General features: G+C 44.1%; 1 protein-coding gene across 1 annotated transcript in view; it reads left to right on the forward strand.

The window, feature by feature from the left end:
* The first annotated feature begins 7,941 nt into the window (after window positions 1-7,941).
* The window catches only part of LACTB2 (lactamase beta 2), a 67,002-nt gene continuing 54,423 nt past the window's right edge, over window positions 7,942-20,520 (forward strand). Inside the window, exon 1 of the mRNA XM_033934827.1 lies at window positions 7,942-8,118. Coding sequence (XP_033790718.1) covers window positions 7,997-8,118 — 122 coding nt within the window. The 5' untranslated portion in view covers window positions 7,942-7,996. The remainder of the gene's footprint in view (window positions 8,119-20,520) is intronic.

Genomic DNA, 20,520 nt, shown 5'->3' on the forward strand with positions numbered 1-20,520 from the left:
AGAGGTGACACATGGTCGAATTTCCTTGCCTGGAAGATAATTTTAACAGAAGTATTTTGAATAATCTGCAATCGTTGGATTTCTTTCTGTGTGATCCCTTTGTATAAGGCATTACAACAGTCAATACAGGAAATCAGAGAGTGAATTAAAATATTGGCTGTCCCTCTTCTCTGAAACTGAAAACTCAGAAAAAATACCTTATTTATGATGGTCAGCAGTACCAGGTAATTAGAAGTTCCCTGTTGAGGTTAGTTAGATGAGGAGTCCCCCCTCAAATGGTACACCCAAAAGAGAGTACCTTCGTAGTTTAATAATAATAATTTTATTTCTTATATTTTATTTCTTAAATTTTCTATTCCGTTCTCCCAGGGGAGCTCAGAATGGTTTACATGCATTTATTCAGGTACTCAAGCAGTTTTCCTTCTCTGTCCCGGTGGGCTCACAATCTATCTATCGTACTTGGGGCAATGGGGGGATTAAGTGACTTGCCCAGGGTCACAAGGAGCAGCGTGGGTTTGAACCCACAACCTCAGGGTGCTGAGGCTGTAGCTTTAACCACTGCGCCACACTCTGGTATACCGCTATACCAGAAGTTCAAAGCGGTTTACAGCAAAGAAATATACAGTCAGAGAATGAAGTACAAATTTAAAAAACAAAACATTCAGTCTGATACAGGATAGAAACAAGCAAATAGGTACAAGGTAAAAACGTTCAGAATGGAATACAATTACAGTATATCGATTAGGTCTAAAGTCTAAAAGCTGGAACAGTGGCGTAATTAAGATGTGGACGGCTGTTGGGAATTGATAATGAGGTTGGAGGAACATGATTGAAGTTTTAAAAACTTGTCGAACAGATGCCTTCAGTATTTTTCTGAAGTCGATGTAGGAAGTGGCCTCTAGTATGGGTTTTACAAGCCATGCATTTGATTTAGCTGCCTGGAATATTAGCTTGCTGTCATCTCGCCTAACCTGGCACCCATCTTATATTCATGCAGGTATATGAGTTTAAGGCCCCACCATTTATGCACCAGGACATTTAGGCCCAATTCTATTTCACTGTTTCCTAAGCTTGAGTTCCCTTCTCTCTGGTACCCTGGCTGTTCTCCCCACTTCTCCTCAATAGCACTTCTGCCTCTCAAGAAATTGTAGGGCTCTTATTAGGATGTAGCATATATTCTGAATGACAGGTCCTTTAGCATCCATTAAACTATAGAGCACTTGCTACCTTTGGGGCTGAGGTGGTTGACCCTGAGGTGTAGTAGTTTGTCTGTCCTTGTGTATTAAGAATAGGCACATTATACACACTTCAAAACTGAGGGGATAGGCAAAGAGCTTATCTTAATAATAATGGCCTATATGTAGACCCTGCCAATTGGAGGGGCAGCTTTATAGGACTTAGGCACTAGTTGTACAATTTGATAAGTTGTAGGGCCAGAGCAAGAATTCAGTCAGAAACAGAAAAAAACTTCAGCTCTGGTTATAGATAGAAACACAAATACAGTAGATCTATACTATTTATGGGTAATTCTTGTCAGTGTGGATTGTGAACGATTGGTAGATGTCAGGGTGGAGAAGGAGAAGGATGTCCTCCCATGAATTTTAGATGACATGGTCAGTTTTGGTTATTTTGATGTGACTAAAGTCTCCAGAAATAAAAAAATGAGGTTTAATGAATTCTGTTAGAGCAAACAATTTGTACAACAATTCAAACCCCATCCTTTTATGTGAAAAAAGTAAAAAACTACCATGAGGTCCAAGATAGCAGCGGATGTGTGATGGCATTTCCGATCGAACGTGGCAGAGGAAAATAAACTAACTTTACCTGACTGATATACCGCATTCTAAGTGAAAAGGAAATATTCATGCCTGTTCCTCGACAGCTAGAACATCTTCCCCTGTCCAACGCTTTATTCGGGAGTTTGCCGTGTCCTCGAGGTCCGATGGAGTATCCGGAGGCGAGTCTGCTGCTTTCTCGGTTAGAGGAGAGACCGAAGAGTTGGACTTGGAGACATCTCTTTCACCTCCAGGAGTCATTCCATCACTGTGCCCTGCTCCCAACGTGGCAGTGCTGGGGAAATCTTGTAAGGATTCTCTCACTGGGGAAACCTCGTTTCAAGGGGCACCAGCTGCGAGGAATATGAGAGAGCAGGAAGAGCTGCGAGTTGGAGATGAAGTTTGCTCCCAGCTAATAAAACTGCCGGTGATAACCCTGGAGAGCATATGGAAACTCTCCAGAACCTAAACATCACTGTTACCAAATCTTCCCAAGATACTTCTCTACTTGTAAGTACTGTTGCTTCTTTAGAAAAAAAAAATGGATTGTATAAAAGATTTTGCTTCAGATTTAAAACAAGTTAAGGATAAAGTGGAAACTCTTCAAGAAATTAAGTGGAAACTCTTCAAGAAATTAAGGATAAAGTTTCTTTGAATAGAAAGATAGACCAATTAGAGAACTTTAACTGCAGATTGAATATCTGTTTGTTAAATTTTCCTAAATCCCCAGTAATGACTCTGGATTTATTTTTAAAAATATTTGAATGAAGTTTTGAAATTTTCCTTGGAAGCTTTTCCGCCACTAAATAAAATTTACTATTTGCCATCCAAAAAAGCAACAGGAGTAAATCCAGAAATGGAACAAATTAATACAAACGGACAGGAAAACCTCAATATTATGGATTTGCTTGAAACAAGTGTATTGGAAACAACTGAAAGAATTACTCTACTAGTATCTCTTGTATTCGAGCAAGATGTTATTGCTATGCAATTCACAAGTATTGTTCTATGGTAAAAAAAAAAAGTTTGGATATTTCCAGAATTAACCTGTAAAACATAAGAACGAAGGAAATTATTCTTGCAGACACAGATAACCCAAGACCCTGCCCACTACCCTTAGCAGATCATACAAAGCATCAGCCATACAATCAACTCCCATCGGCAACAGCTGGGAAGGGGGATTCTGATGCATACTGCTTGGGTCACGCAATTTAGAATAGCATGCTTGAGCCACAAAGGAGGCAGTCGCAGCAGGCTGTACCGCCAGAGACAAGGCCTCAAACTGCCTTTTGTGTAACATGTTCCATCTGTGATCCTATTGATCCTTAAGCACTACATCCCTCATTGGGAAGGGATGTGCGCTTGGTCACCTGAGCCACCAGAGTCCACTTTAGGCATCTGCTGGAATTCTTGGTCCATATGATATAATTTGGACATTGCCTTTGCCACCTTAAGGGAGCCCTCGGAGTACTCCCAGTGATCAGAAATCAGGACTTTCCTATCCAGATGCCACGGAAATTATTCTTGGCAATGAGATCTGAGGCATTGAATTTGGGTGCCTCATTTCTCTTGGCTTACCCATGTAAATGCATGATCAAATACTTAGGAGTGAAATATGTCTTTTATTCACCAGAACAATCGAGAACATTCTTGGATGTGAAGAAATTGGTGACATGAATTGTTTAGGTGTGCTCTAGAGCTGTTATGAATATTGGGACCCACTGTTAAGCCTATTCCTTCTTTATTGTGATCCTAAATGTGATTCTCTTCTCTTTACTAGGGCCTGGCCACCCATTATTGTGGTCTAAGGAAGATAGTATATAATCTTTGAGTTAATTAAAGGTTTCTTTTATTTTCTTTCTGTATTTCTTGTGCAAGAGTTATCTTGTTGAATGTTAAATTTCAATAACATAAAATAATTTTTTTAAAAAAAGTAAAAACTACGGAAGTTCAATCATGTAACTTTTTCATTCTACACTTCCTGTTGTGTTTAGCATTGCTAATCATTATGTGAAGTTGGTGCCTATGACATGTTCAGGGCACATCTGATGTCCCACGACTTGTGGATTAGGCAATAGGAAGTGGAGAGTCTCCCTTTGGGTGGTAAGAAAGTGAGATCCTAGGCATCTGAGGAGTCGGAGAGGCAGTAGCACTGTTGGAAAGAAGCAGGGAGAAAAGAACTCAGGCTAGAAGACATTAAGAGAATCGGATATAAACTTCCTGGTGGTTAAATGTCCTACTACCAAGACATGCTGCTGCCAGTGAAGCTGGAGAGCATAAGAATAGCCTTACCAATCACACCCGTATCATGTCTTCACAGTGGCCAATCCAGGTCACAAGTACCTGGCCAGAATCCAAATAGATTAGCTGCTGTATTCAGCCTTTGTACTTAGATCTCCCTGTCCTTATTGCACAGGAAAAATATGCAGGCATTCTTCACCAAAACACAGTCATTTTCCAGTGAGTTGGCTTTATCCTTTGTTTCTGTTACTCTGTTTTCTAGGTCTGATCTGTAATTCTGTATTCCCTGTGAACTCATAAATTACAGTATATTTAAAGTTGTGTGTAATAAAACATCTTTAATCTATCCACTGTCTCCTCCACCCTGCCTCAATGTAAGTAAGGGTAGGATTAAGGCCTGGGCAAACTAGGCATATGCAAATTCAATGGCTCCCAAGGCATATTTTTACTCTAGTAAGTTATCTGCTAACACAGAGGTGGGAACCTTGGTCCTTAAGGGCTGCAACCCAGTTTTCAGAATTTCCCCAATGAACTAGGAAAGGAGAACGTCTCACCCACCCCCCCCAGTCTGCATCATTCTGAACTGAATGATAAGCCATCCTGCTCCTCAACTATACTTTGGAAGGGTTATCCTCAACTTCCAAGAACAGCATTATACTCTAATGTACCCACCTCTATGCTTGCAAGTGACTTTAGCTCATTATGGGCCATTTTTACAAAGCCACAATAGTGAGTTCCGGCGAATCCACATCATTCACCAGGCAGAGACTGAAGAAGCTCCAAGGTTAGCAAAAGCTATCACCATGTAAGGAAGGTATCCGCCAAACAAGTCACCATGGAGACTAGGAAATCAAAGTCCCGAAGGACAACCCCCTTGGGATCCCGGCGGAGCTTGGAGCACCACGCACTGGTAGCAAAGGAGGAGGCCGCGGTAGCTCACACTCCCGCCGCTGCATAATCTAAAAGGCATTTGAGGACAAAACCCACCCGCCTGCCCTGAACCTCTTGCAGGACAACCCCTCTAACAGAGGGTACGCTTGGAGAATTCCAGGTCCATGGGATGCAAGCGTGCTAAGACCCTGGCACAATTAAGGGGACCCTCCTGGGACTCCCAAATCACTAAAAGCATCCTATCCCAGTCTAGAAAGGAAGCGGGCAGCAGGTGCTGATCACTCTAGAATAGTAGTTTCAAACTCAAACCCTTTGTGGGGCCACATTTTGGATTTGTAGGTACTTGGAGGGCCGCAGAAAAAATAGTTAATGTCTTATTAAAGAAATGACAATTTTGCATGAGGTAAAACTCTTTATAGTTTATAAAACTTTCCTTTAATAGTTAAAAGGAAAGATATAAAGAGTTTTACCTTATGCAAAATTGTCATTTCTTTAATAAGAGGCAAGACATTAACTATTTTTTCTGCAGCCCTCACATTTAAAGTTTAAAATCTTTCCTTTCTCAAAACTGACACATTTCAATAACTATATTGAAAATAAAATCATTTTCCCTACCTTTGTTGGCTGGTGACTTTATTTTTCTGTGCTTTTAACTATGTCCAGGACCTTCTTGTCCTTTGATTGTTTTTCCCTCCGTCTTCACTTTCTGCCTTGCATCCATCTTTACGAATTTGCTGAAATACTTTCAGGGATATGAAATTTATAGACTCAAAGCCAGAAAAAGCTATGAATATACTTCAAAAAACTGGCCTTGTGAATAATAAACCAGTGAAGGGTGATGAAAACAAAATTATAAGAAAGCTCAGAGATTTGAAACTCTGAAGGGAAGGTTTTGAGGCCTCCCTTGGGGAAAGAGTTTACCTTCCAGTCATAGTCCTCTTATGAAAAATGTTTAATCACTCCTCCAAAGGTGTTATATGAAAAACCCCTTCAAAATACTTCAAAAAATGTCCAAACAAGGTACTGGTTTAAAACTTGCAATTGTCACTGCACCTGTGGAAAGTTCTAACAGGTTTACTTAACTTATAAGCAGGTTTAGGGGGGGTCCCAACGCGGCCCCGTTTCGATACCCTGCTTCAGGGGACTCGATTGCTGATTCTCTAAACAGGTTCCATTACTTTCATGCTGGTAAAATTTGCTGTGGTGACATGCAGCTGAAGAAAACTGCTGCTGGAACAAAGTGCCTTCCAAATCTGCCGGACCCCCCCCTCCCCCCAACAAACCTGAACACCAGTAGGAGGGAGCCCAGGTCCTCCTGCCAGATGGAGAACCCCCAAACCCCTCCCCCCCAGCGAATACCAGCAGGAGGAAGCCCAAGCCCTCCTGCTGAAGACAGCCTCCCACCCCCCTGTGAACCCCCCAAAATGCCCCCCCACTACCCTGACTCCCCCACACTAACCTTTTAGTTGGCCGGATGGGTCCCTGGTCCGGCCCGCCCACCATCCTCGGAATGGCGAGCCTGCCCCTTCCCGGTGATTTGTGGAATGCAACAGGGAGGGACCTAGGGCCTGATTGGCCCAGGTGCCTAAGACCCGCCCATAGGAGGGGTCTTAGGCACATGGGCCAACCCATCCCATGTTGATGAAATTTAATGTGGACAAATGCAACATGATGCAAATTTGGAAAAATAACCCAAATCATAGTTAACAGATGCTAGGGTCCACCCTGGGGGTTAGCGTCCAAGAAAAAGATCTAGGTGTCATTGTAGACAATACAATGAAACCTGCCCAATGAGTCGTGACAGCCCAAAAAAGCAAACGATGCTAGGAATTATTAGGAAAGGGATGATAAATAACATTAAGAATGTTATAATGCATCTCTATTGCTCCATGGTGCAACCTCACCTTGAGTACTGCATTCAGTTCTGGTCACCTTATCTCAAGACAGTTGTAGTGGAACTAGAAAAGATTCAAAGAAGAGTGACCAAGATGATAAAGGGGACACTCGATGAAGTTACAGGGAAATATTTTTAAAACCAATAGGAAGAAATATTTTTTCACTCAGAGAATAGTTAAGCTCTGGAACGCGTTGCCAGAGGTTGTGGTAAGAGCAGTTAACATAGTTGGTTTTAAGAAAGGTTTGGACAGTTTCCTGGAAGAAAAGTCCATAGTCTGTTATTGAGACAGACATGGGGGGCATGGAATATTGCTATTATCTGGGGTTTTGCCAGGTACTTGAGACCTGGAATGGCAGAAAATAAAAACAAGACTGACAGTCTTGCTTTTGCACATGCGTGGTGAAGCCACTGCCAAAATCCTCTTAAAAGTTATACAGCACTGGGTAGCATTTGCACCAAGCTCCATCGGGATGAAATCACCTATATGTAAGGATACCACTGTCCTGTTTGGACTGGGAGAAAGTTCATTACTGTCCTATGCAAAAACAGATACATATGCACACCATTTATTTGTTTAGTAAATTCAGAAAATGATTATTGCATGGTTTTAATTGTAAATTCAACAGTTAATGTGCGATTCATAAATAGTTTAATACTGTATTATGTTATGTTTGGAAAGTCCCTTACATGGTTCCTGCAGCTGGAAAATAGCCGAATTTCCCTTTTTATTAATTAATGGCCACATACTAATTTTGCCACTAGTATACAGCCATTAAGAAACTACCTCCTGCCCCCTCCCCACTAGTTTCTCCCTTTCAAATCTTTTCCAGTTTGGAGTTGTGCAACGGGTGAGAATTAATTTTCCCCCCACTCTTGACTAACAGAGAGAAAATGTATCCTCTCCCGTTGCACAAAAACAGCCCTGGTAATACCGGTACCACTCCTTTGAGCTCTACTGCATAAACCAAGCGGACTCTGGATTTCTAGGACCCGAACCAGATCTATGTGCTTGGCAGATACAGATAGTAGCACTACTTACGAGCTAGGCTAGCTAGCTCGTTGCCTTGGAATCAATTGCAACAACACTAGTTCGGCTACGGCCGCCTAAAGATGACGTTAGCAAACCCTGCCCCTTTCATGCGTCGTAGCCAGCTAGCTTGCCTAGTAGGCGAAGCGTTCCTTTTCCAGAATCATGTCGGCTGTGCTGGCGTGCGTGGAGCAATTAAGTTCGCGGGTGGTACGTGTGCTGGGCTGCAACCCAGGGCCCATGACTCTACAGGGCACAAACACCTACCTAGTGGGCACGGGAAAGAGGTAAAGGCGCGTGACTGCAGCGTTCTCAATGACGTAATCAATGGCTGCATAAACACTGAGAATAATGTTATGTTAACTGCCACCTGAGAGGCTGCGCGCCGATTGAACTCGCGGTTGGGCAGAGTTGGTCACCCCCCCCCCCCCCCCCAAGGAAAAGGACGATGTCCCAAGGCTTCAGATAAACTTTACTGTTCTACCATTACTTCATACTAAAAGCAATTTGAGAAAATAGATTGCTGCCGTTGTATCTCATGGGGGTAGCCAGGTCCGAGACAGGGGGTTACAAATGATCTTAAACTTGTTCATGGTTGGATGACATGACAATAGGCTACTGATAAAATGTTTTTATTTTAAACTTAGTCTTCAACTTGCACTAAAACAATTTTTCTTCTATCTGCGCTAAATATTTCCAGAACTTCCTTTTCTATTACTATTAGTCTTCATTAACGGGTGCTAGAATATATGTCTATCTTTCTGTCTCTCTCCCTACCCCTCTTTTTTTTCTGCTCTCTCCCTCCAGCTGTCTTTCTTTCTGTCTCACTCCCTGGCCCCTTTTGGCTGTCTGTCTCTCTCCCTGCCCCTGTGTCTTTCTTCCTTTCTTTCTGTCTCCCTCCCTACTTCCCTGTGCAGCAGCTGCAGCATTGCCTCTCCCTCCATTTCCCTGTGCAATAGCATTTTTCCCTTCCCCCCACCACTTCCCTGTGCAGAAGCAGCATTCCCTCCCCCTCCATGTCCCTGTGTAGCAGCATTTTTCCCTCCTCCCCACTTCCCTATGCAGTAGCCCCAGCATTCCCTCCCCCTCCATTTCCCTGTTCAGCAGCACTTTACCCCTCCCCCCACTTCCCTGTGCAATAGCCACAGCATTCCCTCCCCCTCCATTTCCCTGTTCAGCAGCATTTTTTCACCTCCCCCCACTTCCCTGTGCAGTAGCCACAGCATTCCCTCCCCCTCCATTTCCCTGTGCAGCAGCAGGATTTCTCCATCCCCCTAATCTTCCCGCGGTCTGGCCGACTCCCTTGCCGGAGTTATTTTTCAGTTTAAAGGTGCCGCCGCGGCTCCTCTAACGATCCCCGCCTGCATCGGAAGTCTTCTCTGAAGCAGGTGCGGCTCGTGATAGGAGCCATGGCGGCACCTGTAAACTGAAAAATAACTCCGGCAAGGGAGCCGGCCAACTGGCAGTTCAATTCAGAGCTTCGGTCTGCCCTGCTCCGTGCGTGCCTTGCCGTATTGTATTTTTAAGTTGAAAGACGCGGCGGCGGCTCATCTCATGATCCCCACCTGTTTCGGAAGTCCGACGCAAGTCAGGCAGTTTGTTCTAGGCATGCAGCGCAGCAAGGTAGAAGGGACAGAGACGAAGATGAAAGTTGGCAGTACAGGAGAAGGGTACCGACAGAGAGACTTATTAGACAAGCGGAGTTCCCAGGGTGGAGCATAGAGGGTAATAAGAGAGGAGAGATACTGAGGAGCTGCAGAGTAGAGAGCTGCACGGGAACAGGGACGATGGGGATCCCACGGGTTCCCCCTTCGGGTCATGGGGATCTCATGGGGACGCCCCCTAGGGTCGTGGGGATCCCATGGGGATGCCCCTCATGCTCTCGGGGATCCCGCGGGGTTCAGTGCCGCGAGGCTCATCTGATTTTCCTACCTGCCCTACTGCGAGGCTCATCTTCCATTTCCTGCCTGCCCTGCTGCAGCACACATAGCCATCGGAAGTCTTCCCCGATGTCAGTGCTGACGTCGTAGGGAGGGCTTAAGCAAAACCCTCCCTTCCTCTGACGTCAGCACTGACATCGGGAAGATTTCCGGTCGGCTGTGTGCAGCAGGGCAGGTAGGGAAAAGGCAGTGGCGTATCAAAGGGGGGGGGGGAGGTCTGCCCCGGGTGCAGCCATGGGGGGGGAGTGTGCACAGCCAGTCGGGTCCCCTTACCTTTGTGGCGCTTCCCCCGACCGACCGACAACAGGCCCGGCCGACAAACCTCCCTGCCCTGTAGCCGCGAATCTAAATTACCTTCTTACAGCAGCTTCAATACTCCAGCTGATGTAAGAAGGTAATTTAGATTCACGGCTACAGGGCAGGGAGGTTTGTCGGACTGGGCCTGTTCTGTTGTCAGTCTGGCGGGGAAGCGCCACAAAGGTAAGGGGCAGGGAGGGAGAAAGGGAGGAAAGGTGGAGTGGAGAGGAAAAGACGCTTATGTTAAAACTGAGGGGGGAGAAGGACGCTGAAAGCACTGGGGAAGACAAAGGGGTGGAGAAGGATGCTGAAAGGACATGGGGAAGTCAGAGGGGGGGAGAAGGACACTGAAAGCACATGGGGAAGACAGAGGGGGGAGAAGGACACTGAAAGCACATGGGGAAGACAGGGGGGAGAAGGGCGCTGAAAGCACATGGGGAAGACAAAGGGGTGGCGAAAGACGCTGAAATGACATGGGGAAGATTGGGGGGAGAAGGACGTTGAAAGGACATGGGGAAGACAGGGGAGAGAAGGACGCTGAAAGGACATGGGGAAGACAGAGGAGGGAGAAGGACACTGAAAGCACATGTGGAAGATAGAGGGGGGGAGAAGGATGCTGCCAGGACATGGAGAAGATGGGGGGGAGAAGGATACTGAAAGGAAATGGGGAAGAGAGAGTGGGGAGAAGACGCTGGCAGGGAAGAAGACAGAGATGCCAGACTATGGGGGGAGCGGAGGGAAGAAGATGGGTGCCAGACCAATTTGGAAGGGGGGAGAGAGAGGCACAGTAACAGAGCAAATGGAAGACGCAGCGAGAAGAGAGACAGTGGATGGAAGGAATTGAATGAGAACATGAGGAAAGCAGAAACCAGGCAACAAAGGTAGGAAAAAAATTATTTTCTTTTTTTTTTTTTTGCTTCAGGATAAAGTAGCATATTAGTTGTGTTGATAAAAATTTATAAACATTAGAGGCTCTGGTAGAAATCCGTTTACAAAGTATGCATTCTTCCCAATTAATATTTCCAAATTAACAAAGTCTTTTTGCTTATTTTTAAATGGGTTTCTACCAGAGCCTTTAATTCAGTAGCATAATTAACTGAAATAACTATTTCTGAAGTTTATAGGGACGGGCGGGGATGGAGGGGATTCCTTGCGGGGACGGGTGGGATTTCTGTCCCCGCGCAACTCTCTACTGCAGAGTGAATATACTTAAAGGTCAGTAAGAGGAGATTGAATTGAATGTGGAAATGGACAGGGAGCCAGTGAAGTGACTTTAGGAGAGGGGTAATATGAGCATAATGACACTGGCCGAATACAAGGCGTGCAGCAGCGTTCTGAATAGATTGAAGGGGAGAGATGTGGCATAGCAGGAGACCAGCGAGAAACAAGTTGCGGTAATCCAGGTAAGAGGTGACAAGGGTGTGGATGAGGGTCTTGGCAGCGTGCTCAGAAAAGAAAAGACGGGTTTTAGTGATGTAGAGGAAAAAGCGGCAAATTTTGGCGGTCTGTTGGATATGTGAGGAGAGATAAGTCAAAGGAAACTCTGAGATCATGAGCCATCAAGACGAGGAGAATAAGAGTGTTATTCACCGATATAAACAGAGGAGGGAGTGAAGTGGGTTTAGGAGAAAAGATAAGTCTTGGCCATTTTTAATTTTAAGTGACAGTGAGACATCCAGTTAGCAGTGTCAGGCAGGCGGAGACTCGAGCATGGATTCCTGTAGAAATTTCAGGTGTAGAGAGATAGGTTTGCAAGTTGTCAGTATAGAGGTGGTACTGGAAGCCGTGGGAGGAGATTAGAGCACCAAGAGAAGAAGTGCAGATTGAGAAAAGAAGGGATCCCAGGATAGAGCCCTGAGGTACACCGCTATAGCAGGATGGCAGCTGAAGAGGATCCTCCAGAGCTTACGTTTAAAAGTGCAATGGGAAAGATATGAGGAAAACCATGAAATAACAGAGCCCTGGAACCTAAGATACCTTGCACCGATGCAGAAGCACTGTTGCAGAAGCTGGAGGGAAAAAAATGCAGTACAAACATAATGCTCCTTTTAGATGTTTTGAATATGCAAGCCAAGGAGCAGCGGTCTCAAACACGCGGCCCGCGGGCCGCATGTGGCTCTCCAGATTTTATTTGCGGCCCGCGGTCTGGACTGGATCATTCTCTTTCTTTTGGACCAGCAGCGTGTCTGGCCGGCTCGTTCCATTCAAAGCCGCAGGTTGGCGGCTCCTTGCGCTATCCACTCCTGCATCGGAAGCCTCAATGACATCACAACATCAGAGAGGCTTCAGACGCAGGCGCGGATCTCGCAAGGAGCCGCCACCCGCGGCTTTGAACGGAACGAGCCGGCCAGACATGCTGCTGCTCCAGTGGCGTACCAAGGGGGGGGCGGTTCGCACAGCTGGCCACCCTCCACTGTTCTCCCTAGAATGCCCAACCTGCTTCCCTTCCTTTCTCACCACTGCCATTGGGGAACAGGCCGGCACCGTGTTCTTTGATCTCCCTGCATCTCTTGCCGCCCGACATCAATTCTGACGTCGAGAGGACGTTCTGGCTAGCAAATCGCTGCCCGGAACGTCCTTTCCGACATTAGAATTGACGTCGGGCGGTCGGCCCCGTGGAGAAGCATGGAGATCTCGGCCTGTTCCCGATGGCAGCAGCAGCCTATTCCCCGGCGGCGGTGGCATGGGGAAGGGCAGGAAGGAAGAAAGAAAGAAGGGGGGGGGACAGGGAGCCAGAAACAAAGCAAAAAATGGGACACAGAATCAGAGAAAGACAGACATAGAGAAAGAAAGAAAAAGTTGGGGGAGGGAATGAGGTCTGGAGGAGAGGAAGCATACAGGAGGCTGAAAGAAGGGAAGAAATATTGGATGCACAGTCAAAAGAATAAAGTGCAACCAGAGACTCATGAAATTACCAAACAAATGTAGGAAAATTATTTTATTTTCAATTTAGTGATTGAAATGTGCCAGTTTTGAGAAAGAAAAGATATTAAACTTTAAGTGTGAGTGCTGCAGAAAAAATAGAGTACTTGGAGGGCCGCAGAAAAAATAGTTAATGTCTTATTAAAGAAATGACAATTTGCATAAGGTAAAACTCTTTATAGTTTATATATCTTTCCTTTTAACTGTTAAAGGAAAGTTTTATAAACTATAAAGAGTTTAACCTCATGCAAAATTGTCATTTCTTTAATAAGACATTAACTATTTTTTTTTCTGCGGCCCTCCAAGTACCTACAAATCCAAAATGTGGCCCCGCAAAGGGTTTGAGTTTGAGACCACTGGTCTATAGCCACTCACGTCTGAATTTTTTTTTTGACTGGATAGCATCTTCTGAAAAATCATAATTTTCATCAGGTGTCCAACTGAATTTTAATATTTCCATCTTTATACTTATAATTAGTGATGAATGCCCTATCCATCTTCCCAAATCAATGTCACAGCATCCTTCGCCAGTGTCATTACTATATGATGACATCAATAAATGCACGGCTTGATCTAGAGCAGTAGAAGAAGCACATGTCATATCATAAATGAATGGTTCATCCAGTCTGCCCAACTCTTACATTCATTATACATTAATATTTAAATTGTCTTTCATTAATATTTCTGGGCAGTAGACTGTAGAAATCCATCCAGTACTGTCTTTAGGTTCCCACTGCTGGATTTGCCATTGAAGCCCACTTCAGCCTATCCTAACCATCCTGTCACTGGATCTTCCAAGTTTATTTAAAATTTTCTCTCCCACCCTAGGGAGAACAGTCAGGGTGACTTACAATCTAAAACATAACAAAATACTATACATTTATCAACACATTTCAAATATTCCTTAAAATGTTTCTATGTTTCTATGTTACTATGTAATACCTTAATTCAGCTTCCATGGACGAACTTCATCCAACCAGCTCCGCCAGAGCAATCCACTAACAATCCTCACAAGTTGATTCATCGTCATCATTACTAAACTCCTCCCTTTATCCAATAAGACCTGATCACTAAAGCCAATCGGGGGGAGTCCGTAGTTCTACATATGGAACCAATCAATTTCGTTATTGAGTCCTTTAAGACTTAATGTCTGCCAATCAAAAATAAACCGGTGTTCTTTCTCCATTAAAATTAGTCAGACAGAAATTCTTTGTTGCAATTTCAAAGTTTCCATCCAAAGCCCCTCCGTCAGGGTGATACCTGTGGGACAGTGTCTCCGCTTACGGCGGATATGTACAGATGATCATGAGTTCCATTTACAGACTGAAAAAATGTATAATAGGTTCATGCAAAGGGGATTTCCCCATAATATAGTTAAAAAAGCATGGAAACGAGCTGGCAATTGTCATCGAGAATGGTTATTGCAGCCTCAAAGGGGAAGAGTCGATAAATGTACAGTATGTTTTCTTCCATATACCACGGATAATGTTAAGATCTGCCAAATAATTAAACGGCATTGGCCAGTGTTACAAGTGGTTACTAGTTTACTAGATTCCCCTAGATTTGCATACCGCCGCGGACGCTATATAGGTGAGATATTGCGCCGCAAGCAAAATGCCAATGGGAGCAGAGGGGGTATGACTATAAATAGAGGTCACAGTCCTTGTGGACATTGTGTGTACTGTAAATTTATTATTCAAAGTCATGAAGTAGCGATTTCTACCGGATGTAATAAAAAATTCAAGTTATTTACAAATACCGACTGCTCTTCAACAGCAGTGGTATACTGCATTATATGCCCTTGCGGTAAATACTATATTGGGCATACTAAAAGGAGTATCAAGATTAGAAAGCCAAACATTTGAGCAACATCCGGTGTGGCCGTACATCTGCCCCCCTTGTGTCTCATTGGTTGGTTCAGGGACATACGAGTGAAGAGTTACGATATACAGTGTTAGTATACTTATCTGGATATAAGGGAGATGTTACTCCGATTTTAATGGAGAAAGAACACCAGTTTATTTTCGATTGGCAGACATTGAGTTCCAGCTGTAGAACTACCGACTCCCCCCGATTGGCTGTAGTGATCAGGAGGTCTTATTGGATAAAGGGAGGAGTTTAGTAATGATGACGATGAATCAACTTTGTGAGGATTTTAGTGGATTGCTCTGGCGGAGCTGGTTGGATGAAGTTCGTCCATGGAAGCTGAATTAAGGTATTACATGGTAGATATTTTAAGGAATATTTGAAATGTGTTGATAAATGTCAATGTATAAATGATCTTATGATGATATTTAGGTAACAATTATATTTATGAAGCACACGCTATGCGAAACTTGAGTCAGAGGGAGGACTTGTGTTTCATGGCTTCCAAAAGTCTTTTTGATTATGCACAAGCACTTTACAACTCCTAGTTGCCGATTAGGTGACCATCAACATAGAATTGACCACCAAAAAAAGATAAGTTCATTGTATTAATAAAGTATATGGAAAGTTTAATTGGTGGCATAGACAAGAATAGTGCTATGATGGTCTAATGGCAGTTAGTGTTGTGCATATGATTGCATTTAAACACTGATGGTTGTGGGTCTGAGCACTATACGTTTATTTATTAAAATTAACATTGATTATATTGTGATGTTTGTAGTTTTTATATATATCTCTAGCCATGTTTTACTCAAAAAGAAGCTCAAAAAATCAAGCTAGAACAAAACAAACAGAACACACATACCTGGAGCAAAGAAATGCTCTCACTCAATACTAAGAAGCAAATTAAATTCATTTCCAATATTACCTAGCAGCTTATGCAACAATTTAAAGGATATGAGTAACTGTTTGTGATTTGCTCTTTTGTAGTACAGTCGACTCCGCTGAAGTGCACGCCCTTCGGACCGGGTCGCTACGTGCGCCTAAATGGAGTGTGCGCTTAATAGGAGTACCACTTGTTAGTCATGAAAAAATCACACTACGCTGTAGTCAAATGCAATAAAACTTTTATTCAACCAAAAACACACTGAATGCAATGTAATACTACGGTACAGTTGTAGAAACAGTACTGTTCAGTCTAATGCAATAAACCTTTCTTTAAACCAACATTGTACTGAAATAATCAGTCATTGTTTTCTGCATGCAGATTGTACAATTCAGGCTGTGTATCCGAGTACTGATGCTGTAAAACTGTCCATAGTCGTGACAACCATTTATCTCCAGATAACGCAACATGTGTAGGGACTTCAGTGCGTCTGAGAAGGAAACAATCTTTGCAGTGGTTCATTAGTTGTGATGACATAAGCAGTATCTCCTTCATCATCAGACTTGGTTGTCTGCAGTGTCCTTTATGACTGTACAGATATCAGAATTAGTGCTGTCAGATGATGTGGGCAGATCGTTGTTATCGGCGACATACAGCTCAAACTCTTGTGACAAGAGTCCAACTGGGAGTTCAGTGCACGAAGCTCGCCCATTGATAGCAATTTGAAATTGTTGATGATGAGACTCGATTCCATGCCTCCCGTACCATATGAAGAGAGTTGAGCACAGTCATTTTTCTCGCCAGCTCAGCAGCTCGGGGGCTAGATTTCGTGCTTGCATCAATCACTGCCATCACATATCGTAGGATGAGTGACCTGTAATGATGTTTGAAAGTTTGCGATTATCCCTTGGTCCATCGTCTGGATCAAAGAGGTCGTGTTTGGTGGCAGAAACACAAGTTTGATGTTGGTTAGTCTTACGTCATTGCTGTTTGCTGCACAGTTATCACGCAGCATTACAATGTGCCTCCTACGCCTTCTCATCAGATTGTCAAGCTTCTGTAACCATTCAATCCACAATGTTGCTGTCATCCATATGTTTTTGTTGCTTTCATAGTCAACAGGCAGGCATTTAATGTTTTTTGAAGCACCAAGGATTTCGAATCTTTCCAACCCCAGTGGCTTGAGCTTTTCACTACCATCTATATTGCAACTGAGCAGCAATGTCAATCGTTCCTTTGGCACCTTGAAGCCAACAGCTTCGCTGTGTTTGAAAGCCAAATGTTCTATCAGGGATGGCACACCAGTAGAGGCCAGTCTCATTGGCATTGAAAATGTCACATGGTTCATATCCACCAATGATTGATGGCAACACTTCCATCACCGATCTTTCTGCACCAAACTCATCCGTGTCTTGTTTTTCACCATGCTGCTTCTTAAATTTTATGCCATTACGAACTTTCCACCTCTCTAAACATCCGTTTGTCGCTTTGAAGTCTTCTACTCTCAGTTCTTCAGATAATTGTGCTGCTTTCTCCATCAGCAGAGGTCCACTGATTGGCAGTTGTCAACTTCTAGCTTCAGCAAACCATCACACCAATGCCTGTTCAACGTCTCCAGCCTTCCCAATTCTTTTCCGTTTTCTGGTAGGATTGCTGTTGTTTTACCAGTCTTTCAATATCGTTTGCTTTTTTTTTGTAAATCTGAGAAATGTGGCTAGGATGAATGCTGTAATGTTTTGCAGTAGAGACCTGACTCTCTCTTTGGTCAAGTCTCTTTAACACATCGACACATTCAGCCAAAGACAATGAATTTTGTCCACGTGACACCATGGTCCATTTCTGAAAGTTCGAACACCTGGTCAGGCCTAGGCTACAGTTCCGAAACATGTTGCTCATCCATATCAGAACGTGATTGCATTTAACCAGAGTGAGCATAACGAGAGAGAATGGAGGTTGGACCTATAACATCTGTGCGCATAAGCGGATTGTGTGCTTATCAGAATTGCAATTATCCTGAGTTTACGTTCATTGACTTTTATGTTTAAAAAAAAACGGGACCGTGGTGGTCAGGTGTGGATAACCGAAGCGTGCACTTAACCGACGTGCACTTAGGTGGAGTCGACTGTACAAAGAGATTATGTCCTTACTTTGATAATATATTTTCTAGTAATAGGTGAGACATTCTAGACATGTGGGTTATCTCCCAATGACCGTGTGCTATATACAGAAAGATTCCACTCTGGATTTTTTTCTGTGACTGTCCTCTACTTCATTGGGAGCTCTAGCATCACCTGTAGTTAATACCCAAACACCAAGAGCTCCAACAAAGAATGTGAAGTAGGGTCACCGATGGGAACATTCCCAAGAATCAACTGTTCTTCTAAAAAAGGAACATTAGAATAACAAATAGCCAACCACAGCATCAAAAGAGCTCAGGAAGTACCCCTGCAATCACTGTGAACATATTTACAGAATTCTTCAAGGCCCAAAAGGGCTGGCTGGCATCCAAGAAACAAACTTGGATAAGCATAAACAAATTGAGATAGTAGGCAGGCACAGGAAGGACAGGGTGGGAGTCTAGAATCTCTCACCTATTTACTGGTAAGAACATAATCTCTTTTTCCAGTAAATATGGATGGTATGCTGAAAACCCCCACCCAATAATTCCAAATGCGCCTGTTTCTGCCTTAAGCTTCATGGTCCTCTCCATAGCTAAGACTTCTTTGCCAGTCGGAGTATAGGTTCCGATTCAGTTTGTAAATTGAATCTCAGGAGGTAATTGAGCTCTACTAATATTCAAACTGTTGCTTCTATTTTATATGCTTTACTGTTCAATGGCAATGTTCATTCATTTATAAATTACAGTTTCATTATTGACTGTTATAACATTAGCTCGGAAGACCCGTTTCGGAATTTAGAGTTTACGCCCGGCAGCGTCTACTGTGAACTATCAAGACTCAAAAATGAACAAAGCCATGGGACCAGGCAATCTACACCCCAGGGTGCTTAGAGAGTTGATTGATGTCCTGGCGGAACTGTTATCCGCGCTCTTCAATCTTTCCCTAAGTACAGTAAGAGTCACGTTGGACTGGAAAACAGCTAACATCATTCCACTCCACAAAAAGAGATGCAAGACGGAGGCTGCGAATTACAGACCGGTAAGTCTCACATCAATAGTGAGTAAACTCATGGAAACACTAATTAAACCTAAATTAGATATGATCCTGAACGAGGAGAATCTACGTGATCCCCATCAACATGGATTTACAAAGGGAAGGTCCTGCCAATCCAATCTAATCAGCTTCTTTGACGGTAACAAGAAAGCTGGATATGGGGGAGTCCCTGGACGTCGTGTACTTGGACTTCAGTAAAGCTTTTGATAGTGTTCCACACCGCAGGTTATTGAGCAAGATCAGTTTGATGGGATTAGGTGAAACATTAACTGCATGGGTCAAAGACTGGATAAGCGGTAGACTTCAGAGGGTGGTGGTTAACGGTACCCTCTCCGAAACATCGGGAGGTGATCAGTGGAGTGCCGCAGGGCTCGGACTTGGACCCGATCCTATTTAACATTTTCGTAAGAGACCTGACTCAGGGGCTTCAAGGTAAAATAACATTGTTCGCTGATGACGCCAAATTATGCATCATGGTAGGCAAAAGCACATTGCCTGACAGTATGATGCGGGACCTACTCTTACTGGAAAATTGGTCCTCCACTTGGCAACTAAGCTTCAATGCCAAAAAGTGTAAGGTCATGCACCTTGGCAGCAGAAATCCGTGCAGAACTTACATCCTAAATGGTGAGACCTTAGCTAGGACTGCAGCAGAACGAGACTCAGGAGTGATCATTAGTGAAGACATGAAAACTTCCAATCAAGTTTCGTCAGCCGGAAGCCCGAAGTCATAATGCCGTTATACAGATCCATGGTGAGACCTCATCTGGAATATTGTGTACAATTCTGGAGGCCACATTACCAAAAGGATGTGCTGAGAGCTGAATCGGTTCAGGGAATTGCCACCAGGATGGTCTCGGGACTTAAGGTTCTCCCGTATGAGGAAAGGCTGAGTAAATTGCAGCTATACTCACTCGAGGAACGTAGAGAGAGGGGAGACATGATTGAGACTTTCAAATATATCACGGGCCGTATCGAGGTGGAAGATGATATCTTTTTTCTTAAAGGACCCATGGCCACAAGAGGGCATCCGCTGAAAATCAGGGGCGGGAAATTTCATGGCGACACCAGGAAGTATTTCTTCACCGAAAGGGTGGTTGATCATTGGAATGATCTTCCACAGCAGGTAATTGAGGCCAGCAGCAAGCCAGATTTTAAGAAAAAATGGGAAAGGCATGTGGGATCTCTTAGGGGAAGAAGTTAGGGGGGTGGGTCATTAGAGTGGGTAGACTCGATGGGCCGTGACCCTTTTCTGCTGACATTTTCTATGTTTCTATATGAGCAGATTAGAACTTTAGTTTCAGGGTGTTCCCTGTGTCCCTCCTCCTGTCTTTTACTCTAGAGCAGTGTTTCTTAACCCACGGTACACGTGGGCCACCTGTTGAGGATATGCGGCCTGGTCGCCAATTTTTGCCCGTCCAGCTGCCGCCCGCACTCACTCCTTCAGTCTTCAGCCTTCAACAGCGCTCCTTGCAGTGGGCAGCGCACGCAACAATTCAGGCGCTGCAGGTAAGTGGCTGACCCAGAAGCCTTCTCTCCGACGTCAGAGTTGACGTTGGAGAGAAGGCTTCTGGGTCAGTCACGTGCAGTGTGTAGGTTGCTGCT

The sequence above is a fragment of the Geotrypetes seraphini genome, chromosome 2 (assembly GCF_902459505.1).
Source record: "Geotrypetes seraphini chromosome 2, aGeoSer1.1, whole genome shotgun sequence".
NCBI lineage: Eukaryota > Metazoa > Chordata > Amphibia > Gymnophiona > Dermophiidae > Geotrypetes > Geotrypetes seraphini.